This window comes from Acanthaster planci, linkage group LG12 (assembly GCF_054643075.1).
Source record: "Acanthaster planci isolate LZ-2023a linkage group LG12, COTS_SCS, whole genome shotgun sequence".
Lineage (NCBI taxonomy): Eukaryota > Metazoa > Echinodermata > Asteroidea > Valvatida > Acanthasteridae > Acanthaster > Acanthaster planci.
The window spans coordinates 3,272,898-3,298,477 of NC_141788.1; the positions used below are offsets into that span (position 1 = coordinate 3,272,898).

General features: G+C 43.4%; 1 protein-coding gene across 3 annotated transcripts in view; it reads right to left on the bottom strand.

Moving 5' to 3' along the window:
* Window positions 1-957: 957 nt before the first annotated feature.
* Window positions 958-25,580, bottom strand: part of LOC110977403 (uncharacterized) — a 32,625-nt gene continuing 8,002 nt past the window's right edge. The window contains exons 2-21 of one of the 3 annotated variants that reach the window (XM_022231493.2): window positions 24,838-24,882; window positions 20,252-20,389; window positions 20,032-20,127; window positions 19,608-19,688; window positions 19,278-19,403; window positions 18,238-18,297; window positions 17,350-17,556; window positions 16,771-16,928; window positions 15,727-15,901; window positions 14,848-15,009; window positions 13,884-14,093; window positions 13,313-13,462; window positions 12,661-12,873; window positions 11,040-11,117; window positions 9,323-9,413; window positions 8,644-8,952; window positions 7,994-8,052; window positions 7,032-7,364; window positions 5,873-5,941; window positions 4,553-4,693 (exon numbers count right to left, since the gene is read on the bottom strand). In XM_022231493.2, the coding sequence (XP_022087185.2) occupies window positions 5,873-5,941; window positions 7,032-7,364; window positions 7,994-8,052; window positions 8,644-8,952; window positions 9,323-9,413; window positions 11,040-11,117; window positions 12,661-12,873; window positions 13,313-13,462; window positions 13,884-14,093; window positions 14,848-15,009; window positions 15,727-15,901; window positions 16,771-16,928; window positions 17,350-17,556; window positions 18,238-18,297; window positions 19,278-19,403; window positions 19,608-19,688; window positions 20,032-20,127; window positions 20,252-20,389; window positions 24,838-24,882 (2,760 nt within the window). In that variant the 3' untranslated portion in view covers window positions 4,553-4,693. Of the gene's footprint in view, window positions 4,694-5,872; window positions 5,942-7,031; window positions 7,365-7,993; window positions 8,053-8,643; window positions 8,953-9,322; window positions 9,414-11,039; window positions 11,118-12,660; window positions 12,874-13,312; window positions 13,463-13,883; window positions 14,094-14,847; window positions 15,010-15,726; window positions 15,902-16,770; window positions 16,929-17,349; window positions 17,557-18,237; window positions 18,298-19,277; window positions 19,404-19,607; window positions 19,689-20,031; window positions 20,128-20,251; window positions 20,390-24,837; window positions 24,883-25,580 lie in introns of all 3 variants that reach the window. The other 2 variants (XM_022231492.2, XM_022231494.2) reach the window with 2 other exon arrangements.

Consider the following 25,580-nt stretch of genomic DNA (forward strand, 5'->3'; position numbering starts at 1 on the left):
CCATCACACGATGAGCCACAAGTAACAGGGTGTGAGCACTGACAAAGTCATGTTTTTGTCGTAGTTCATTTAATGGCTAGAGACTTGAATCGGGACCGGGGGTCTTGTGCTGGTCAAGGGATGGTCCTTGACTACAACATTGGTGTTAATTGCAGCTTGGTGGATTCATTACAACTCATTAAAAAAAGCATTGGCAAAGTTATAGAGGAGTGGAGTGCCGTGGCCTTGTGGTTACGAGTAGCAGATTCGTAGTTGGCAGGTAAAGCCGCAGGTGGTGGGTTCGACTCCAGCCTGGGGTGATGGTGCATGTGCTCTTGGGCAAGGCACTTTGTCACTCACTGCCTCTCTCTGCCTGAGCAATTGGGTACCCTGTGAGGGGCAGAGATGGTTATTGTAGTTGATTTGGCTGCTTTGCACCGAAATGGCAGCATCGAGCTGTATACTCTCCAGGGAGCTGAGATGGTCTTTGGAATGTTTCATGGGCCCAGTGAACAGGGGTAACAATAATGGAAAGCACTTTGATCTAAGTTAAAGGCACAATACAAAAACTGTTCTTATTATTATTATTAGAAATCAAATGCTGCTACTTACCAGGTTACGTTGAATGGAAATAAGGCTTTGGAAAAAATCCATGAAATGTGTTTGTACTTAATGCCTTCCCCCTCAAAAAAATAAAAATAAAAAATAGAAAATTAAAGTCTGGTTGTCAGTGGGGGTGTCCCAAAGTGGCTCAAAAGATACAACGGACTTACACCTGTTGAATCTTGACTTACGTTATCAACATTCTCTGTAGGACACACATCGTCACGTCCAGTAGCTTGCATCTTGAGCTCCTTGTCATCATCCGTTCTCTTAAGAGAATGCTTAACTGTCAAAGGAGATTGGAAGCAGCCTGCATGTACTGAATCAGATCTGGATTATTCAAGACAAAGTCACACATTTGAAAAACACCAAATCTCTCTTTTTACGGCAGTCTTTTTAGTTGTTTTATTTTGCTTTGCATACTTAATGATATTGCCCATGGATTCAGTGTACTTCGACAGCTAAGTAGTTACAGAAGAATGACGAAATTAAATTTGAGCTATATAACAATGTATAAACAGCGTCAGGTCGAATATTTAACCATAAGTCTGTTTTTGCGTATTATCATTACATAGATAAGAGCTAACAATTCATATCTGACATCACCGACTGCCCATGATGTCCTGACAGCTTTCTGGCATGATGACCTTCTGTGGTCAAGTTCCATATATGGACAGAGTGCCATGCTGTAGTGAAGCCCATCACAAGTCAAACAAGGACAGATCCAGATGCAGTGTTTCAGAGGGGTAGCTATTTTTGTGTAGATTTTTTTGGAGGGGGGATTAAAAGTTGGATTTCTTTACATGATCTTTCATGGTCCTTGGTGTGAGGCTCAATTCTGGGGGCTTTTTCCCCAGAAAGGGGAAGGAAGGGAAACGGAAACAAAATCACCCATATTGCCCAAATTCAAAGTGTCTGGAAATGAGCCGTCAGAATGGGGAGCCTTTGTCACACTGCATATGAATAGTTTGTGACTAGACAAATCAGAATGGATAAACTTGTGACCGACTCATGACGGACCAGTCGTAGATTTGTGACGGGGCCAAATGCAGCAATGGCAAAGTTGCAGAAAAAAAACAAAAAACAGTCGTCAAAGACCACGGAAACCAAGGATATCCAACGGCTATTACGCTAGCACTCCACTGGGTTCAGGCTGCCGTCTCATGACAGAGTGTGAAGCTTTTTAAGTTTCAATGTTGTAAAGAGCTATTTACAAACACCAGCATTTTGGAAAATTAGATACATTTATATATATATATCAACAAAACCAAGAAAGACTTGTGATGGCATGGCGGTTCAAGAGGATTAACGCGTATGTTGTATCTTTTTCGGAAAGACACATTGATTTCTAGCAGTATTAAATCATGACACTTTGAAAATATACAAGAGAAATTTAAAAATACTCCTGAACCCAAGTTTAGTCCATCAAACTCCACTGTTCTATAACTGGCAAGGGGTTTTGTCCAACAGTAAATCAGTGGTAATCCAAGTAGCTTACACTTTTGAAAAAAAAAAGAAAAGAAGGCACATACCTTCGGCTATGTTCAAACATATCAGGCCGCCTGCCTGACGTGCAACACCATATTTGCAGCAAAGGTACCATATGAATGGACGGCCTCAGGGCCACGCGGAAAGGACTGATACGATGAGTTTACAGCAGCCAAACACCAAACAGACAGGGCAACACTGGAAGATCTCCTTTGGTATTGGCCAAGTATACAAGCTCAAGGACTGGGAAATAGCTCTAGAAATCAACTCTACACCTACAGTTGTGAATTGACCACATCTCAGTGGGAAAAGCGTTGTCTTTCCCTTTGTACCTATAATACAGTATGTTCCCCAGGCTAAACACTCAAAACTTTTGAGGACCGGCTTGGAAAACAAAATTGACAATGGAGGACAAGGACTGTCCTCTGTTCCCATTATGCAGCCGTCCTCTGTGGTAAAACCACACAGGTTCACTTTGAACAAACTGTGGTTTGATACAGACAGTGTTGTAGTCCTAGTATTTGTACCCGAGAACATTTTCTTGATATGCGCAACTCATAGTCTTGTGAATATACTCATAATATATTATATATTATAATATATTATAATATAATATATAATGATATAATATATTATAATATAATATATTTGTACTCATACATGTACTTATGAAAATATACTCAACTACTACACCAGAAGTAGAGAGCATTGAAAATATTTATAGAACGGATGTAACAATGAGAAAAGAGCTCTAAGGATCAGAAATGTGGGCTGGAAGATGGACACTGGGCTATAAACCACTGGCTACCGTATCTCCGGTGGACAGGCAGCCGTATCATTAACAGGCTGGCCTTAACCTACTGTTTGCTGCAATACGTACCACAGTTACTAACCACAATGGCAATACAACAGACAGGTGGCAATAATGGGCAGGTGGGCGCATTAAGCAGGTGCCCGGTATGTACAAATGGCCAAAATACTTTACCGATACGTGAACCAATTATACAAGTCACTTCTTATTCATAGTGAAAAGTACCAACTGCGTGACTGACATGTTCAACTCTACTTCTGATAAAAGTCTGGCGTGCTGCTGCGTCATGGCTCTATATGTAAGCAGACAAAAACAAAAAAAAATTCAGAATTTACGTACATCTTTGTGAACTTGGCAGTTACATCTTGTCGGATGACCTCAACACTGGCCCTACTCCTTTGTATTATGTACACAGGCCAAGAGTTGCCTCTGTGATTCAAAATGATTAAATACTGTACATGTTCCTAGGACTAATTTTACAATTTAGAATTAGTTTACATTCTAATTACCTAATTAGCTCTAAAATGGAGAAAAGTATCACAGGCAGGTGATCAAGACTTGGAGGACTGTACTGCTGCGGTTCAGCAGAAGCCCCTATCCACTTTGGCTGAAGGTACAAAATGTTCAGACCCCGCCCACAAACGGGACTGAGTTGGATTCCAACCTGAGCCACACTGGTTGCCGGCAATAAGAGTTCATTCTTGGGCCTGAGATTTAGTGGGTGCTAGGTAGCAAACTGAGGCATAGAGATCCATGAATGAACAGAATGAACCAGTCGGAATTCGAACCCATGACAATGCTCCTCCTCAAATGTATGTGCACCATGTACAAGTGTTTCTTTGGGTTCTTTGGTGTGCAATGGTACCCTATTGCAGATGTGATCACAATGCTACTTTTTTTTTTGCCAATCAAAACATGTAGTCAATTTGTAAATCATAAACAACGCCTCAATGTGAAAGTGCAGGACAGGGAATCAAAAACTGGCAGCTGGACTGTTTTAGACAGTTCTACTGAAATCTGCAAAGGACGCCGCAAAATAAACAAAAACTGTCAGTGTGTTAAATGTTGCCATGATTATTCAGTAAGCAACCTAAGAATGTTAATGCTCCTACCAAGTCTAGATATAAAGGAGCACCTCGTTAAAAATTTTTTTAATGGGGCATAAATATTTTCAAGATTCTAACCCGGAATTTCGATAAGATTATTTGTGATCGTTAAAAAAAACAAAAAAATTTACACATTGAAATGAAGTCTACATTTCGGTGATCCAGTCACCTTTTGCAAAATTACCAAATTTGGACTCCTCCAAACACAGGCAATTTATTTAAATTTTTGTGTGTGGAAAACTTTGCTTTTGGATCGTCCAGTCACTTGCAATTCTGGGTAAAAGTCTCTGATGCTTCTTAAGAATGTCCCAGTTTTGTTGATGACTGCTCCGGTGTGGCACGTAAAAATGTACACCTGCAGATATGGTACCCCCTCTTATAACAGCTGAAGATCATATTATGTGGTGTCTAATGGCAGACAAGTTCAGGAGCGTCACACTTTTGTAAGGTCCGACCTGGATATTCTAAGGTGTGGCTCAAATGTGACCCCTCACAACTGATCTTACTTTGCGCCCTCTAGTGGTGGGTCAATAATAAAGTTCAGTATTTCCATGTGTGAGTGCCTGTGCTATGCATCCGAAGCTCCGGTGTCGTTTTTAACTGTCACGCCCTCTGGCTGGCTCTTGTCTTGGTCCGGTTGTGATGGTTTGGTCTCTTCTTGTTTGCTGCCCTCTGGTGGTGGCCAAGCATCATCGCTAACTTCAAACTAAAAGAGAAGGATCCAAAAGCTGGTTTATGGATGCACAGAAAGCTTTATAGACTGCAAATCGTCAGATTGGAAATCTGGTACCTCTTGGAGAGAATGATTGTTTGCACACAAGTGTTTACGCAGGGAATTACGTAAAACAGGTTATCAACTGTGATGGATGGGAAGATTAAAGATATTTCATGCAGTTGCAGCTTCAGCATTTCAAGTTTCATTCCTTTTGGTGAAAGACAGAAGGAGATTGTTAGAGCAGCGGTTTTAACACTGGAGTCTTCGGGGTTTACAAAAATCTTTGATTTTTCTCTTGCTCTGAGCCTTGTTTGCAACTCTCAGAACCATCTTGATGTGACATTTTAACATTCAGTCCGAACAGAAATGACCTGACTCTGGCTTCACACTGTGTGGGATTTGAGGTTCCCAAAGCAAAAAGGGGGCAGGTATTGAGACACCGTCCCCTACTTTGGAGGCATAAAATTGAGATGCTGGAGGGAGCGGCCAAAAACGGAGACAAAGATTAGGTTTTGTAAACTCTCAACCGTGTCTGAATGAGCCATTCTTTGTCTATTGTTTCATTGTTACTGAAAGCCAGGGCCAAGTAATTTGCATGCAGCCTGTGGCTTAAGTAAGCTCGCCGTCGACGTGCTGTTGGAATTGAAATAGCCATGAATGGAAATGCCACACTTCGGATGTGGCTATGACCCATTAGATTGATGATGTAGAAATGTGATTTGTACAAAAATGATTTCTGGGGAAAAATGCAGGTTTCGCATACCCACTTTGAGCTTCATGATGACGAAAAAACTACCTGCATACGAACATTAACCTTAACTTCCTGAACGAAATTGCTGACAAACTTCCCCCAAAAAGGCCAAATCGGTGAGGGGAAGCAACACTAGTTGAGCTCTACTTTCCTCAACCTCTGGCAGATTCTGACGGCTCAAGGATGGTTAAGGTTAATGCTAGAGATCAGCCAATCTACTGAAAGATGTTTGATGGTTGAATACAAAGTTAATGACATCTACTTGATAAACTCTACAAAGAAAAAAAACTGGTCATGATCGGTTGATGCATGTGTGGCTTGATGACGTCATGAGGACAGCTGGATGGTTGGTGGAATGATGGGCTGATGAGCGACTGATCAGATGATGGCGTAAAGGGGTTATTGAAAGCTCATCTTACTTAGGCTTGGGAGGAGTCAGACGCATCCTGCCATGATACAATCCCTCCCGTGGGTTTCTTGGAGCTGGCCTGTTGGAAATTCCAGCCGTTTCACACCATCAGAGAGAGCGCGTTTATTCGAGACTTTACAAAACGGAGAACGCACTCTTGCTGGCCCAAAACCTTTCTTCTAGTCAAACAACAGCGAACATTTTTTCGCAGGCATCTCTCGGTTAAACTAGGGCCGAGACTTTTCACAAGGACAGCATTCGTGCATCAGCCCTTTTGAAATGGAATTCCACATCTGGGGGAAACTCTATATTGTGTGCTCATGAAAGAGCATTATTAATATCAAAAGAAAAAGTCTGCATGTAAATGAATAACTAGGGTCCAAAAACTTACAAGAATTAACGCTTTAGATGGTTTAATTTATTCAAATACTGTAGCAGGAGAGCTTCACAGGAGTTTACTTCACCTGTTTTTCAGCTGATATGACTGAAAAAAGTTCTTTCTCCCCGTAAAACTATTCCAAACGTTAGCCTGCAACGTGTTTGATAACTGAACACTTTATGCTCCCACCTATCATGTGAAAACTGAGGGAAAAACTGTAGCTTACAGATGTGGTACTTGCATTATATCACATGAAATAGTGGTAGTATTTGGTTACTACTGTATCACAGACTATTTAATCTGAAACCTTAATTAATTACCTTAGTTAATTGGAAAATCTGAACATGGACATAAGTAGTTCCAATAAAGTAGCTCTTGAAGGTTTGCATGGTGGAATAAACTCGACGTTTCAGACAGTGAGTGCTCTGTCCGTCTTCAGGACTGATGCCATCCAACTGTGCTGCTTATATGCTGTGGGTGATCACTGAGGCGTGTCAGTTGGTGTTGGGGTACTCCCACGCCTCAATGATCACCCACAGCAAATAAGCAGCAGCACAGTTGGATAGCATCAGTCCTGAAGACGGACAGAGCACTCACTGTCCGAAACGTCGAGTTACCGGTTCTTTTCAGAACCACACATACTCAAAAGACATATTTTCCACATGGTGTATCCGCAAACCCTCTAGCTTATAGTTGGAATAACCAAAATGGCTGACAAGATGCAAGTATTTTCTTGAAAATGCAGAGAAGAGTACTGATCAAGACAAGACGTGGGGAATGACCACCTTACCTTGGCCGAGCCAAAGTCAGCGAAGCTTGCAAAGGGGTCCACTACACTGCCTTCCTTGGCCGTAGTTGTGGGGGCCGACGACGCGAACGGATCCCCGCCGAACGGGTCGGCCTGGGAGGTCATGGAGCCAAAGGGATCGGCGCCGGAATCCCCGCCAAACGCCGCGAAAGCGTCCGGGGTGGAATTGACGGCCGTGGTGGCGGACGTAGTACTGGCGGGTGTGGAAACGGTGGCCAACTTGGCCCCAATGGTTTTGCTCTTCTTGGGAGGCAGGGCGGGGGTTTCCTCTTTGGGGTTGAAGGGGTCACTGCCGAATGTATCAGTGCCGGAACCCTGGCAAAGACCAAAGAGAATTGATACACATGGCTCATTTAACTGGGAAAAAGTGTCAACCTGAACTAAACCAATCTTCAAAATTGGAAAGTGGTTGCCAACCACTCAGTTTCAAGATTTGTGATTTATAACAAAGTTCAAAAACCGTACAGGGGAATTGACTAGATGCTAAAAATATTAATTACACAGATGAGGAGTGGCACTGAACAGGCACACAAATTGTTGCTGGCAAGCACTAGCTCTATTGGTCTTCACTTTTTATTTGACAAGACCCACAGACCAATTTAAAGACAAGTTTTGAACCAGCTTCTCTTGAAAAATTGCTCAAGGCCAGATAATCTGCATGATAAATTGTCAAATGCTTCTATAATCTGCCTCAATGCTTTCATACCAAAAAGATTTACAACATCAACCCAGTCGCGTCGAACATTTAACAACACAGTGTTTAAACTTCAAGGACAACATCATGAAGTTTGAAATGACAATATCTCTTTTGACCTTGAAAATTTGATTAGTCAAAACACTGCACTCAAACATTTTACTACTGACGGGGTATCATAGTAGCAATTTCAGCACAATTTTTTTTACAATTCACAGAAGAGTGGAACCTGCAAAGTTAAGTGTCTCACCTTCATAAATGCATCTGGTTTAAAGGCATCTCCGCCGAAGGGATCAATAGATCCGAATGCTGCCAAATTAAGAGGGAATAAGAGGGAAAAAAGGTGAAGATTTCAATCTGATGTGAAATCCACCCCATGCTCCGCTGGATTATTAAGTTTACAAATGATCAATGAGAATTTTCACATGGTGTCAGGTTGGAACTTCAAATGTTGTTCCTTTAAAGAATCCAATTTTGTTAACTGCATTTGAACCCACATCCTCTGATATGTCTCAGTGAAAAACCTATACCTTTAGAATCTGTATCACATACCCAGGATCATTCAAGCCGCATCCCCAACATTCTATTTTAGTGTGTGGCTACAGCTCTGCTTTTATCATTAGCACACCAGTGAAAAGTCACAGCCGCAGACAATTATGTCCATTTTGGACATGGCTTGCCATCCCAAGTGGTAGAGCACAATGTGTAACTTGATGGTGGCAAGGCTGGCATTTATTCAGTGTACTGTATGGAGGTACGAAATCCACAGGTGTATGTTGATGCAATCAGTAGGGTTCTCATTTCAGCTCTGTTGGATTCTGTCACATTCTGCAAACTGCCCAGAGAAAATCTGACTAGGGGTTAGGGCTAAAGGGAAACGGCATCTAGTCGGAATCTCACCATCTGTCTTGGCTGACGTGGGGGTGCCTCCCGCTCTGAAGGGGTCCTTGCTTTTAAATGGATCGTCAGCCCCACCCACTGACGAGGAAGACACTGCAAATGGATCATCCGCACCTAGCGAGGGGCCTTTGGAGGCAAAAGGGTCGCCTCCCTTGAACGGGTCTGAGTTCACGTCGCCAAAGGGGTCCGGCGTCGTTTTGGAGCTGAAGGGATCGGAAGATGAACTCGGGAAGGGGTCTGAGGACGTTGAATTCTTGAATGGGTCGCCACCGAAGGGATCTGATGAAAAGCCTTCATTTTTGAATGGATCTGCAACCCAATGAACAGTGCGATTCAACTAGTAACAACAATAAAGCCAAGACATCTACCCCTGCTCAAAAGTCCACTGATGCATTTCAAGAACCATCTCAGCCCTTACATGGAGCCAAGAACAAATGTAAGCACAAGTGGCTTCAAGTTCACAAAAGGAAAAAAACAATAAGCAATAAAGGGATACCTGTGAAATCTTTGAGATGGAGAGGGTCACAGAGAGGAGAGGGCCACTTTCTTTGATTAAACACAGAAGGGTTTATCCGGGCAAAAAATGGTGCCCTGCTCCATCCGGAAGTGTCGGTTACCTGTGAAAATCAGTGGGTTGGTGTGGAGCTGGAGACGGTATGGGTGGGGACTATTGGCTCACCTTCTGTGAATGGATCCGATGACTGGAAGGGGTCGGCAGCATTGGTGTCACCGAAACCAGCAAACGGGTCTCGGCCTTTGAAAGGGTCATCCTGGCAAGGACGAAAGTTACAAAAACGTAAGTAAATCCCATCGGGGGATTTTTGAGGAGCAGACAAAAAAAATCACCAGATAGGGTTTGCACTATTGTTAAGATTTTCACGTTGATGATGGGGCAAGGGTGTAACTTGAGTTGGCTAAGTGATCATATTCCCAGGCAATACCGTGTCCACTTTTTGAGAATGACACTACAATCCTCTCGACATGCATCGTGACGACAGAGACAACTAAAGATGACTGCACTAAATCTAAACGGTCACTAAATTACGTTTTGCTGAAGGATAGTATCCCCTGAAAGCTGTTAAATGTACCATCAAAGCCAGGCACGCCATTCAGAATGCAACAAAGCACAGATCTCAACCTATAATCAGTGCATACTTGTGGAACATCGCGATTTTACCGGCGGCATGGCATAATTTCAAAATAAGCATGGCGTGTTAGCAGCAAGATGACAACCCATTCATCCTGGCAGCAGTAAAGACAACGGACTCTATGAAGTGCACCCTCACTGGCAAAACAGAGACAGTTGGTACAAAGTTTTCCAACTGGGTTCTTGCACGTGTTTGGTGTGCACGCTAAGACCAAAGATTCCAGAATTAAATTTGTTTCACATACTCAGCGTGCCCCACGTCAAAGGCATAAACTGCCACACATACGCGATGAGTTGAAACCAAAGGATTGTCAGCTTCATTTAAAAACGCCCTCTTTTGCTTGCACTCAGAGTGGATACATAACTACATCCCTTGGAGTGAAACTGTGACCATCTCAATGAAACATGTCAATAATCTTGAAATCTGTCACCAATGTGACAGAGACATGTCAACAGGTGGACACCAACAAGTTCTCAGGTGCATTCTTTTCAGGTGCAATGCCGCTGCTTTGTGCACACTCCGTAGAAAATCGGCAGTGTGTTCACCCAATGCCATTCACTTGCATGAATTCAATACTACTTGCACAGGATTCTTTAACCACTCCCTGCCGGGGATTCCGGATCCGGACACGTATGCTTTATATGTGTGGGCGGGGTCTCCGAACTTGGACAAAGGGAACAGGGCCTTGTAACAAAAGACCAGGCTGCTGGGCATTACCAACATTTTTCACTCTCAAAAGTGGAGATAATCCAGCCTTGTTTTGAAACAGTATAACACGGTTTGGGGCATCTAGAGCGAGCCGATTACCACTGGGGACAAAAGCACTCCACCACCGCAGCGATGAGCCACACAGCACCACTGCATGCTAATCTGGCCCTATTGAAAAGAGGTCAGCAGCACACGGAGCCAGGTTCGTGAACAATAGAAAGTTCTTTTACCAGGCTGCAGGCCTGGCTGAAATACTCAGGTGTCAATAGATTTTGTCTGTCTGGCTAGAGTGGTCACCAGACAGTTCTTTACGGGTATGCAAGTGTCCAGTAAATGAAGATAGGAATTTTTAAAGAATTTTGAAAACAGAAAAAAATGATGAATATCCCGGCCCAGGATCATCAACATTGATAACTGCCTCGGCAGGAAGTGGTTAATGAGTAAGCTGCGTAGCATATTCTGTAGTTACCGCAGGGAGCCCAAAGCGTGCACAGGATTTATGGTAAAGGAAAGGTCAATGTCTTCTGACCCATGACCTACCTTGAAGTCTTCATCGGCACGTCTGGTCTCAGATGTTGTGCTAAAGCCACTAAGACTACTAACTGGGCTATTACCCGCCTAAGCAGAATGGAAAAGCAGGTCACGATTCACTACATCCCTTTACAGAAATACTTTCTTTGTATTAGGGAGGTTTAGATGCAAGTATTACACAAAAATGACCATTTTTGTTTATCGCGCACACGTGCGCGGGCGTCAAAAGCGCATTTGAACATTTAGATGCGCGTCCCACACAAAATCTACATCTTCCAATGAACACTCGAATCAAAGCACAAATGATCAATCACATCCGGTAAACCTCTCAAAAGAAGTATAATCGGTCATCATAAACCAAGCATGAAAAAATTACAGTTGCATAACCTTTGCACTTTCCAAAAATGTCCCTTTCATACCAGTGAATGTTCAATGCAGAATTTTAAGCCTTCCGAAAAAGTTGCAGTTTCTCGCTTTTTGATCCAACACGAACTTCCCATGTTTCACCTATTGGATGTCCGTGCAAACTACCCGTAGGTGAGAGATGATAGGCACGAAGCAATGACGTCAGTAAGAGTCTACACTCTTTGGCTTTCATGTAGAACGTGCGACTAATCCTCTCTATGTTCAATTCTCCTTGTTCCTTAAATATAATTTGGCAACATCAGAACAAGGTGCACAAAAGCATACATGGCATAATCAATTATACACTTTGTGTGACTTTTGAAACGCGAACCTTTTCCCGTGATAACTTATAAATTAAGTTGAAACGCACACCTGATGGAATGAAAAAAAACCTACAAGATCGGTTCATATTAATGGAGCATGAAGAGTGCGGCAATGACAGGTCCACTCCTACGACAGGCACAGCCAAGCATGCACCATCTCGCAATGAAGCACCAATGAGCAAAGCATGCATTCCCAATTGACTTTACTCCTGAGTCGGCCATTATGAAACTCTCCATTTTGGGAACTTGAGAGTAGAAATTGAGAAGTACGTGAAATTTCATGAAAAATTAGTACCTGTCTAGTGTCTACTTCAAAGAATATTTTCATATGAGTAATTAAACATACCTTCAATAGTTCTTCAGGCCAGATTTGGAAAAGAATTGAAAGGGAGGCTTGGAAAGCACATAGAATGGTACCATCACGTTCAACCATTTCATATTTTTGAAATAGATTCAGGGAGCAAGATCAAAATGGCCTCTTCAGGACTAAGGTCTACTGAAGCAGAGTGTGTTCCCAAGGGCCTTTTAGGGTGGATCTATATTTCAAGACCCTCCCTCAGCACTTGGTGCAGCTACGTGGCCCCTACATGCGCCAACAGCGTGACTTTCAGATGGACTGTTTTTCAAATGTCCTGTCATTTTTTAAAGCTTCATCCACAGCTTGTAGCTGCACCTCCTGATCCACAATCATTTCTATACACCTGCTGTTGGAACCAAATGAATATGTCCCAAACTTCCAGTTTCACATTAGACAATTTCATGTTTTCTACCGCAGAATAAAACGGAAATACGCCTAGCTAGGAGACTGCAACTCAGTGGATTAAATTCATGACACAGGCGGCCAGACGCCACTGCTGGAGATGAAACCAAGAGAAGACCCGACGTTGAACACGAACACTCACCGTCGCCCTGGTGCTTAGGAGATCCGTGTCGATGGACGATATCCTGCTGAGGGGGCCCAGCTCCTCGATACCCTGGATGGTGCCCTGGTTGTTGTTGGCGTGAGGGACCAGGGAGGGTATACCGGAGGGTATGACGGGCGTCTGGTCAAGCTGCTGCATCTGGCTGTTCAGTTTGTTCTTGCTTTCCACAAGGCTCTTCAACTTGGCTTGGAGCTAGAGTCGGGAGAGAAAAAAAAAAACAAAACCACGTGACTCTCAATGCCAGAGATGAAACCTGACCCTGTTGAATTCGACCAGGTACTGGACAGGTATGTAGATTTGACGGGCCATTCTATAAAATTGTTACACCTGACCTGTTTTATTTGACAGGGGATACATCACTCAATTCGACTTCAAACTATTTTTAATTTATTTTGGCAAGTTTAAGTTCAATGCAAAACACTTTTGGGTGGATGGGTTAGGGGTTTATTCTATCTGCAAGTGTTCAATAAAAATTGGTAAGTAACCGTTGAAAATAGTTGGGTATTAAAGTCTCCAAAGGTTTCAGCTAGATACCCCCAACCCTCCCAAAGAGAGAGGAGTTGTTTGGACGTGTATCCAGTTATCAGAATAATCGACGCAGCCCTAGCCCCAGGGCCAGCCCAGCCCTCACCACTTGGTACTCCTGCTCAACTCCCTTGGTGGACTCCTTGACCATGTCCAGCTGGGTCTTGCCCGACTCTAGCTGCTGCTCCAGCTGTACCTCTTCCTGCCGCAGGTTGTTCAGCTCCACCCGGGCTGTCTTCAGCTCCTCCTCCTGGGCCTGGTGGGCAAACAGGGAGAAAAAAATCGGACGAGGAGTCAGACACGAGTCAGTCTTTGCAAAGCAGACCAATCTGGCTGCCAAGCAGCACTGTGAAATCAGGCTCTGTCTTGATCTGCTTTCCTTCTTAATAACTGAATCTCTTCATCTCTTCCTAAGTCTGATTTCTTCATCTCTCCTTTAATCTTATTTTGTAATCTCTTTCCTTTTAGTAATCCATTTCCGCCATTTCGTCAGCGATCCAATCTCTTAATGTCTTCTTGAATCTCATTTCCTTGTGTCTCCCATGACCTCATTTCTTCATCCCTTGCCTCGAAAACATTTGCTCTACTTCCTCTGCCACCCAATCTTTCCATCTCTTCCCTCATTCGCATCTCTGAAATCTCTCGGCCTCGTCAATCTGACTCTCTGCCTGCCCCACCTTCAGACTGGATTCCTGGGAAGCTATCTGACCCTGAAGACTGTCCACCTCCCCCTGGGTCTCGGAGCACTGCTCCCTGACCTCGGCCAGCAGCCCCTCCAGCTTGCTGCGCTGCTGGTCTAACTCATCCAGCCTCTTCTGGGCCTCGGCCTTCTGGGTCTCCAGCTGCTTGCACTGGCTTGTTGACTTGTCCAGCTCACTCTGGAGGCCCTGAGAGACCCAGAAGAACAAAAAGAGAGACTTTTCAACAACGCTTACTGATTTCGAGTTCTTAACCCTAACAGTCCTCAGTCCTCCAACAGGTGAAGGATTGAGGACTGTTAGGGTTAAGTAAAAACATACTTACCAACGCCTCAATTTTTAACCCCTTGACTCCGGGACCCGTCGACAGCTGCGGCTTTGTACGAGGATTAGTGCATACCACGCATACATTCTATTCATCATGCACCTGCGGTTTCAATGTGGGTCTGCTGCTGGACAGGGCTTTGCACACTGGGCACACCGCAGCCCAGCAGTCGCAGTCAAAAGAATCCCGGCGTTAAGGGGTTAAAGAAAGCTCTGAATCAGTATAAATCCAAGTCAGAAAAAGTTCAACTACAAATGAATCCTTACTTTTATGTGTAAATTCAAAAAGGTGCCTGATCCTCCCCTTGACCACAGGGCACTTTGCTGGACATAATCCTTTTGTCCAAGACCTAATTTCATGATGCTAAGCACACGATTTTACACTTACAGAGGCTCTGTGTATTTCATGAAAACTGTAAGCAGTAAGCAAAGCGATAAACCTGCTTACCTCGGAGGAATTATTTGCTTAACTTAGTGATGATACAATGGAAATTTTTGTGTTACAGTTACCAAAAGAATTTGCTGAACAGTAACCAGTGCCGTGAAATTGGGCCCTGAAGTCAGTGGCACACCTTCCACCAATTTTCAATTCTTCAAGGCTTCTCTATGTGGATCTGACCTGTACTTCTAGCGTCTTCATCTTGACGTGCTCTTCCTTCGTCCTGATGTCCACCTGCAGCTGGCCCTTCTCCTTACTGAGATTCTCAATCTCTTTGCTGATTGTGTCCAGCTCCTTGATGGCCGAGAAATCCCCCTGGGAACCCACGCCGGCTGCTAGGTCCTGAGCAAACGATGGAGAACATAACATGACCACTTACCCCCCCTCCACTGTGCTCAGTCCAGACAGCGCTGCTGTCCAGACCTCTTACGACCATCAAAAGACCCTACAAGACCCCACATTGATTCATGACAAATCCATTCTCGACCATTCAACCCCTGCAGCTGGCCGGGATTCGGAATGACCCAGCTACGGAGTCATGACGAGTTTCAATGCTTCTTGTCTCCCCTGTAGCCTGTGGGTGGGGTCTGGCACTCCCTAGGGTCGGGGGTTTGAATCCAGCATGGGGTTACATGGTACGACCTCGGGCAAATCACTTTACCCCTGGTTGTCCCTCTCCAAGAGGTTTCAATTGAGTAGTCGTTTGTGCCTGAAATGGCTGTATCGAGCTGTATACTCCCAGGGAGCTAAGATGGCTTTAGGAATGTCAACGGGCAAAGTAAGCGGGTACGATGAAGTGTTAAGTACATCTAAAGTCCGTCTATGTTGAAAGGTACCATATAAATGTATCATAATGTTATTAATGCACCCAATCTCTTTCACACAAGGAGCCTGTTCAAGAGAGGAAATGACTAAGGCTGAGAGCAGATTACTTGGCTACGGCTAGATTTAATGTACACCCATACGGATGCCAACAGCTAGCAACTTCATGCTTTCCCCATCGACACACACATTATTTCTAGCTGCAGCCAAGTGATTCAGACACGGCTAATGCCTCACTTGCAATCCCGACATGGCTGCCTTGCCCGGCTTGGGTCTTAGCGTCGGCGGCACCATCTCTGGCGTTAGCACCGGGGGTGGGTTGGTCCCCGCTTTGGCTTGATTGACGAGGTACATCACCAGAGCAAACTGCTCGGCGCTCAGCTGACCTGTTTGTTTAGTGTCGCACAAATTCCTGCCCAAAAAAAAAAGAAGAAGAAGAAAGATCGACTCCCCTGTCTGGTAAACGACTATGAATGCCAGCATCATACAAAGTACTTAGACTGTGGTCAAGTCCATAAAAGTCCCATTACAAATCATCCCGTCTTTTGCCAAGTCTTATTCAGTTCGCTCTTTTATCAATGTTCATCCTGCTACATGGAACTGGGCTTAAGACTGGACTGGTGAGAGGACTTGCAATGGATGTGACAGCAGCTCTGTGAAATATATACCCCAAAATACTCTGTGGCTCTTCTTTCGATAAACCTTTCATATTTGACTGAGGAAAATTTAAGACAATTCTCTGTACATTAGGTCAACAAAAACACTGTCCTTTGAGCGAGCACATTCTGAGGCACTCCTGTCTAAAGACTACCAAATTAGAGAGAGGACATTCTCAGACACTCCTGTCTACAGACCTACCAAATTAGAGAGAGGACATTCTCAGACACTCCTGTCTACAGAACTACCAAATTAGAGAGAGGACATTCTGAGGCACTCCTGTCTACAGACCTACCAAATTAGAGAGAGGACATTCTCAGACACTCCTGTCTACAGACCTACCATACTAGAGAGAGGACATTCTCAGGCACTCCTGTCTACAGACCTACCAAATTAGAGCGAGCACATTCTGAGGCACTCCTGTCTACAGACCTACCATATTAGAGAGAGGACATTCTGAGACACTCCTGTCTACAGACCTACCATACTAGAGAGAGGACATTCTCAGACACTCCTGTCTACAGACCTACCATATTTGAGCGAGGATATTCTGAGGCACTCCAGTCTACAGATCTACCAAATTAGAGCGAGCACATTCTGAGGCGCTCCTGTCTACAGACCTACCATATTTGAGCGAGGATATTCTGTGGTAGTCCTGACTGAAGCAGCAGTGGTCTGACCTCTTCTCCTCCAACCAGTCCATCTTTATCACCATCAATCTGGCTAAACATCTGATCTGATTTGGCCTTCTCTTCTGAAGTCACCACCCACGTACTTTGCTCCTAGAGGAAGCACAACACTGCAATGTATGAATCTTTAAAGAACATAAGCTGAAATAAACTGGTATTCACATTTGAAATCCAAAAGTACAAAAAAAAATCTACAGATATTCAGTCCAGTGTTGGGAGTATTCATCTTGAGTGACAACTCAAATGCATGCAAGTACTCGGCCCATACCCAGCAATCAGGTACTCAAAAAAGTATTTACATCTGGCCCATATTTGATTCTTTGCACTTGGTGTTTGCATGGACTGGGGCATATGGTACTCCGTAATTAACTCCTGGAATCCAAATCAATACACCTTTTTTTCTATACTGGCCTCGAATGTATGTCCCCTCCCGTGCATTCAGATTTTAGGACTTTGTTGCCAGTTGCCTGAAATTGACGACAATTACAATACTGTTTTCTTTTCAGAAACTGACCTGTTTTGTTGATAGTACTGGAGATCCCTTGGGAGAGCCGTCGGAAGGAATGGGCGGAGTCGCCCTCTTGGTCGACACTGGGCTGGGTAGAACCGCGATGGCCCCCGCCATGGGGGGCTTCTTGCGCTTGGGTGGGGGGAGGAGCTGTGGTGGGAGGGTCATGGGGGTAGGCTCCTTCTCTAAGGCTCGGTAAACCAAGTGCATCGCCTGCCACGAGAAAAGAAAATGAAAATTCTATTAACAGGGTTGCAGTGCGAGGCAAGAGAGCTGTAATAGAGTACCGAAGTGTGACGTCACTGTGAACCAGAAAGTGCAGTGCAAACGATGGAGTACGCTCGCGTGTTGGTTCACGCGCTGCTTCTTGTGCTTATGCCTTTTTACAGACTAATTGTGCACGTGACGTATTCACTTCGGTACTCTATACTCAGAAACAGTTACAATCCTCAAAAACAAGGTTAGAGTACTTGGAGATAGGGTCACAGTACTCAGAATCTTTGTTATAGGAAATAATTTAAAACTGGGTTCTCAGAACAGGGTTACAGTTTTCAGAAATGGGGTAATAGTACTTGGAAACAGAGGTACAGTACTCAGAAGCAGTGTTGTGGTACTTGGAAAAAGGGTCAACTGCATTGTATAAACAGTACTCAGACAAAGGGTTTTAAGTCCTTGGAAACGGAAACAGGACAATGGTCCTCAGAATGCGATACAGCACTTGGAAAGAGGACCGCAGTGCTCTAAGTAGGGAAGCAGTATTGCGTAACAGGGTTGCAGTGCCCATGCTTGTCTATGAATATCATTTTTTTTTTCTACACTTGTCACCTGAACCCTAAGGTGCTGCAACAGCACAAACCTCAGAGCATGCCAGCACGGGCATCATGCCTGACCTACCACAGCAAATTCATCCTTGTCTAGTAAACCGTCTTTGTCAATGTCACTGAGGTCCCATATCTACACAGGAACAAAATTCACACAGAGAAAACCTTTCAGAAATTCATGGAAATCAAAGATGAGGAACATATTAAAGGCCACGGAGGTCACAACAAACCTGATCTCTATCAGCCCACTGGGGCGCCTTTACTACCAAAACAGGACTCTGGAGAATCCAGTGACGTAAGATCGTCAAAATATGCCACGCAACGACACAACCTGGCACTTGAACGCATATGCAGAGGATTGTCAATAGCAATATCCAATGTCTATTTCAGTGCACTCCATCCAAAGGTTACACAAGATTATTTAATCATCCTACTACATCCTTGTGCATGTTGATTGATAATACATTTATCCCCAATGTGTCGCTTTGCAGTTGTGACTTATTGTGGTCCATTATTCACTGTGTATTGGTAACTACAATGAAGTTTAAGACGGCCTTGAAGGCCACGAGCACAAGATGACACCAGACATAGCCGTGGCCGTAGCTCTGAAAGCTAATTGGAGACTGTGCTCCTCTGCCCCATTTTCCCTTGACCTCTCCAAATACACGGATGGGATTTTAGCCTCTTCCCTCGCGCCAAACACACCAGGGTGTTTGCCCTGAGCCTGCTAGATCCTCCGGGAAGTTTTGGAAGGAATCTGCTTGGCGTAGTAAGCCGAGTCCCAGCCGTTCACTTCGTTATGTGTTGGGCTTGACGGTCAGAATGTGCCTCCGGATTACTGGATGGTGGAGGATTTAGAAAGGTTCTGGTGGAAATGCCCTAGAGGATTCTAGAATTGAGACAATCCATCCTCATCTCCAAACAGGAAGCGAATGCCAAAAATTTGGCTACTGCCAGTCTCGTGTTAAAAATATGCCAAGTAATTTCATCCTGTGATCTTGGCTAATTTTACCGTACCTGCCAAACGTTATGGTATGTTCGTAATTCAATAGAGACAGAAATGCTGGCCTGACCAATGCTATTCTTTTTTCTGCGTCTTGTTTCCTTACTCACCCTACTGAGGATATCAACAGGCAAGTTGGAGTTCATGAAAACAGTCTTAACCTTGTCACCTGACAGCTTTTGATCAATGGGGTTCAGTCCCTCAAAGATGGCGTCGTATTTTAATTTCTCCTCTGGCTACAAATATTCAAACAAGAGAGTAGAGACGATTTATACAATGAAAGCACCGTTTTAATGTCCCCCCCTAAATTATTTAACTGAAGTGCAGTTTGTGGGCATTAGAAACACCCTAAATTACGATTCAAAACAAGTCAAATTGTTTCTTACAGTTTCGAGTCATACAGTGCAAAGAACATGCTGTAACTCAAACAAAATACTTACCGTGACAGACCATGAATGGTCTGGTGACCCTCCGGGAAGGGGTGGAGTTGTGGAATGAGGAGTCTGAGTAGCAGACCCTTGCTGTTTAGAGGACAGAAAACAGAAACTCTTTTAACGAGAATTTGTTTTATTTTCAAACAATGCCAATTATAAAGGTTTGAGGATTAACGCTACCACCGGATCAACATGAAGCCCTGATGTTACTCCCTAAATAAAAAAAATAAATAAATAATACAAATTTAGCTTTTTTTTCCAAAAATGTTAAACTCTGTGTTGATGCTTCGGGAAATATCAATCTTCATTTCCTTCTGAACCCATTCACCCACACTGCCTAAATTAAATACCGTCAAAAGTCAAATTTAGTGAAATTCTTCTTGCTACGTCTCCGGTTTGCAGTTTACAACCATCTGTGGGGAAGCCGTACCATGTTTGGGATAGGAGCTGGCAAAGTCAGATTAGATACAGCAATCTCTCGGCCGCTCTGTGCCAAAGCGATCAACTTCAGTGCGACAAAGAAACCCTGATAATCAAAAAAGGGGAAAATAAATCCACATCAATGCTAAGAACTAATTTCGACAGTGCTCTGTATAGATCTGCCTTGAACAGAAGCACCAGCTCGTCGACTGAACGGAGCCATTCTTCACCTGTTTGTCTAAGTGTCCTTTGCCTTGTGGGTCAGACAGCTCCCATATTTTATGCAGTATCGTCTCCCGCAGGCCAGACTTCTTCAGGAAAGATGCAGCATCCACAGCGCCGATCTTACCGACACCCGTCTTATCGACCTGAAATGGAAGGGGGGAGAGGATGAAGTTAGATGGTGTGATAAACCACAGGGCAAACAAGGTAACGGATGTACAGATAGAGGGACGGGTCATGTCAGGTACAGACCTGACCTCTGCTATCAGTGACACTGATTTTACCTGTCTGATCACCCTCAGGGAGAAAAAACCACGGCGACACAAAACAGTAACACACAAGCAGCGATTTCCTCTTACACATCAATGCGAGAGATTGGACATTCAGGATGTGTTCTGACCAAAGCGGACCACAGGATATGTACATGTACACTAATTTAACTTCAAGATCTGTCCTTCGAAGTGAGTTGGTCGTTCTGTGCTTTCAAACAACTTATGAGCAAACTGTGAAAAGCTTACTTACAGTAGGTCTGCCATAAACCTTGAACTCCTGCTTTCTGATATTTTACTACTGGGGTCTGCTGGTCTATTTGAATCCGATATGCCAATAATCCAATATTACTGTAGTGATCAATGACTTATGTTTTTTTTTCCTGAAAATGCACAGTAACGGACCACTTGATGGTCAAAGATGAATCATCTCTCATCATCTCGGCCATCTTGACCGGCTGTCAGCAAAGCAAGAGGGACTTGACATAAAGTCTATACCTCCTCACAGTAAACCTACCCCATGGGGTCAGACACTACGTTTTACATATACGGAGACACAACCATACAGACAGGCACGCAGCATTTCTCATCATTTTGAACAATCTTGATCAACTCAACAATCCCTCCTCAGCAAAGAAGAAAAGAGAGTCCAGACGTAGTCTCCGATGAACTAATCTCAATCTAATCTGAAATACCCATCTGCCTCATAAGACTTCTGGCTTTTGCCAAGGCAACTGCTGTACTGATGCATGTACATGTATAATGGATTTGAAGTCATACATGTTAAAAGGCAGCAGGACCTACTCATAGGAATAACAGTGTCTCAAGTTGGCAAATTTATACACGTATGCACATCTGTGTAAATACATCAGGCGACCTACTAACATACTAAAAACCTCATTAGCTAAAAACAAACAGAGAAATGTTGGAGGCAATCGGTCAATCTGTAAGACTGGTGGAATGTGCCGCGCTATCAGTTGATCCTGAGGGAAATCTCAGACTTTCCCCCTCCCCATTTTCCAAATATCCTCTCAAACTGTGAGCTGGAAAGAAAAAGGCGATCGTGGGACGGCGGAAATATCGACAGATTGTGCAAGAGACCGTGCGATCGACCGATCACGACCCAACGGAAATAATGTACAGTATACGCGTACAGTATAACATTCAAGAACGATGAGGAGCTACATGTATGTTTGTTTAACGAATTGTTGCACTTAGAGACTGGCGCTGACATTCTCCATTGACAGTATAAGGAAACACATGCCAGCTTCAAGAGTTTTAAAGCACACACTACAGTAAGTTTCACAGAGGCAGCCTACAACGTCTCCTCTGCAATGTACATGGAACAGAAAGTAAAATTTATCAACTCTCAAAATGCACAAGTGTAGAATTTGGACTCAAACAAAAGTGTAACCTACCAATTTGAAACTAAGCAAACTGAATACTAGTCGGCACATTCCAGTACTACATGTACTCTACGTGTCCGTAGCCATGTAGTTCAGCAGGTGTTACGGGGAAGTGAATATTCATGAGGGAGAAAACCTGACCACCCTATCATAAACAGACAGCAATTAATGCAAATGAATTGTCCATATGCTGCAACAGCTACATGCATGCAGGTGGGGTTTAAGAGTTTTTAATCATTATACTTTCCGAGAACGCGGGTTTCAAGTGGACAGGGCATCCCCCACCAACCCGGATACAATCTTCATCTACTTTAAAACTACAGGAATCTTTAATTTCTTATTTTCTCTCCAGGTCAATTTCCATTATCCTTGTCGGCTGGAATCCTACATGGAAATATGACTCATTCCATCATATCAAAGGGGTAATTACACTGTGCAATGTGGAACAACATTTTTTTTCTCAAGCTGGCAAAGTAAGGACTAAGGAAGGGTTGACACTGACCACACCAACATATGTTAGAGAGTAATTTAAGAAACTTAAGGGAAACAAACCATCTTCAGACGGAAGCAAATAATGAAACATGTAAGCTGTTTATGCATCAAAGATTTTTTTCTTTTTGATGGATTTGTTGGCCTGATTTCTCTGTTGTCTAATTGTTAATAAGGACTAAAACAACAATTGCACAGATCCGCAGTTTTTGTGGAGTTACTGTACAATCTCTGCCCATCTTTGATTTGTTTTTATGAGTGGTTTGATTTCACTGTAAACTGAGAACCTTTTTAAACAAACAGAAACAGAAGCCAGATAAAGAGTGAATTAACAAGATTTGCCCTTTTAGGAGACCAGAAAATTCTCAATCCAAATGGACTTTCCTTCCTTCCATCTCCGGGGTTGGGGCAGATTTGAGCGCATCATCTCCAGGTTGCTAGGCAACTGTCTCCCTGTCAGATGCTTAATGGGATGTGTTTCCTGTGTCTGGCTTTTGTACAATTCTTACCTGGTGTGGTAAGCTACATGTAACCAAGCCTGGTCTTGATATATTTGTGGCCAAACCAGACAAAATCAGTTGCAAGTCACCAGAGCCTTTTTTTTTTAAAGTCCAAAGCCTTTAAATCATTCTTAGCACGATGTGGACCAAAAGAAACTGCAACTTTGTTGCTTTCTTAATCTACATCACGTTCATTTTCACCAACTCAGCTTTCCTATTTGAGTGATACATCAAAATAAAGACCTCAATCTTCTTTTTCTGATGCAAACTGAAACAAAAAGTATCGAAGAAAGTCAACAGCGTTAAGGAGATCCAGTTACTTGTTCACAGGGACTGATACACTGTACATGTACACCCAAAGACTTTCTGCTGCATTCGTGATTGACAGTTCCTACCCATCTGTTATGCTGTACAGTTTTTCTTTCAATTCCCTCTCTAAACATTCTGATGTTTTTATGGCCCCTCTGCCAATGCATTCACCACATAATTTTGAAGGCAGTGAGCTTAATTTTCTGCATAAACACTTTAATTTGATCACCTGCTTCTTCACCTTTAAACACATCAGTAAATAGCGTCACCTATTTCACCAGCTGAGATCTTAATCACTCAAAACAGTAGATAGCAGAGCAGGGCCATACAATGTACATGCACAATGTACATGTACGTCCACCGGTACAATTGCTTGTGCATGTATGGTCACACACACTCTATGTCACGTATGTGTACAATCCCACATACATAAATAAAAACAAGGCTGCACAATTATGCCGGTCATTAAGCTCAAATAAACAGAAATAATCCAGTGAACTTTTTCCACTTGATCCGCAAAGTCTCCGCACTGAGACTCTGTGCAGATCAAGAGTACAATTTTCATGTAACATATGTGTTCTCCGCATTGAAATCTGCAGTGCACATGTCAGATAAAACCGTATACCCCATATTAAATTGCGTACAGGTCCAATTGACGAGGAGCCCTTTTACAGGTGTGCCTCATCATTGTTTTTCTCATTACGACTCTGTCATCAGGCACAACTGATAATGCTCCTGGTAATCTGACCCTGTCTCCCTCCATGACATCCAATCGCTGGCCCAACCTTCGTGCTCTATCATATAAGGTTATCCCCAATCAAACCGGTCTGCTGACAAGAGTCTTCTTTTCTCACTTCAGACAAAGAGCTCTGCGGATATCATGTGTACAGTACCTAAGGACCTGCGCGCTGCATGCACCGTGGTCTCTCCACATGCTCTGGTACACTTCCCAATTTAGGAGAAGGTCATGTGCAAATCTCATCAACATATTAAAAGGTAACACTGGACGTAGAAAGGGATAGGGAAGTGCTTATCCAAACTCAATTATACTCTTCTTCCTAGGAATCTGCAAAGCCAAATGACAACTCTCTCTGCTTTTAAACATTTTAATTTCTCCCTTTTCTTCACCATTTCAAACTTCATTTCATGTGCGGGCTCCATTCAAAAAAAATTTTTGAACGTCTCAGCCAGATGTAAGACCTATAATTTTGACCACGACCTTAGTTCATCCGTACACTGGACGACAAACAAGCACACCAAATGCTGTTGACTGAGCCAGGCAATGCTTCCACGGAAGTCCGTCTGACCTTTGACCTTTTCCAATGCATAGTCTAGGGATACATTCCAGCCAAGCAGACTATTTGTTTGGGTAAGACAGACCAAGAACATGTTCTGGAATGACAGCATTTGTCAAGTTGACAAACTGAATCTACTTGTTTTTAAAGATACGAGTACATACACTGTACCTGTCGAAATATATAAAAAAAATCAAACCACACAGAAAAAACTTCTGGTTGGCATTAAATGTTACAGTGAGAGGAGAGAGTGTTAACAAAATAAACAACAGATCAGAACTGACAAACAAAAAAATTGCAAAAATTCCACAACTTTTTTCGCTTACCTGTCTGAAGAGTGATTCATAAGTCGCCTGGTTGCTGCCGGCAACCTGCCGGGAAAAAAACATTGAAACAAAAGTACTTCAGTTAATCACAGGCGCACAGAGACCCAGGGAAATTACTGGGACATAAATGAAACAAAGAACTTAATGGAACACGAGAACGCTACTCCATTCTCAAATGTCCGATACTGGGAATCACAAGTGGAAACCATCAAGCTTCGTGGAATGCTCGTACTATTTGTCCCTTCTGAGGCAGGTTATTCCATGGTCGTACATGAACGTGTATGTGGGTACCAGCGCCTGTATAAATGGTTTTCAATAGGAACGACAAATGTCAAGTGAGTTGCTTCGCAAAAAGAAAATAAAAAGTGAATTTCTGTTATCAACTGGTATTTGCATCCCCGAGGCATGTGTGTGGGTTCAAAGGGACGAAAGGTTTGCAAGGGGCACCCCATGGGGGGAGGGGAGAGAAGTAAACGTACATATTTGTACATGTACGCAGGAACTAAAAGTAAATTCATCAGCTAAGCAAAGATCTGCGGGTATTTTAATCAGCTTCCAGGCAATGTACTCTACGTGTACATCACATGACATTTTAGCTAGTGGCCCATTTTTGGCAAAGCGAGATTCAATGATGCTTAGCAAAGCTGGGTGCTTACCACATTTGTGACTCCACTGACTGGAATCGATTTACATATCACCGGAACTACGTTTTAAGTACATGTGGCTGGCATTGTAACAAATGT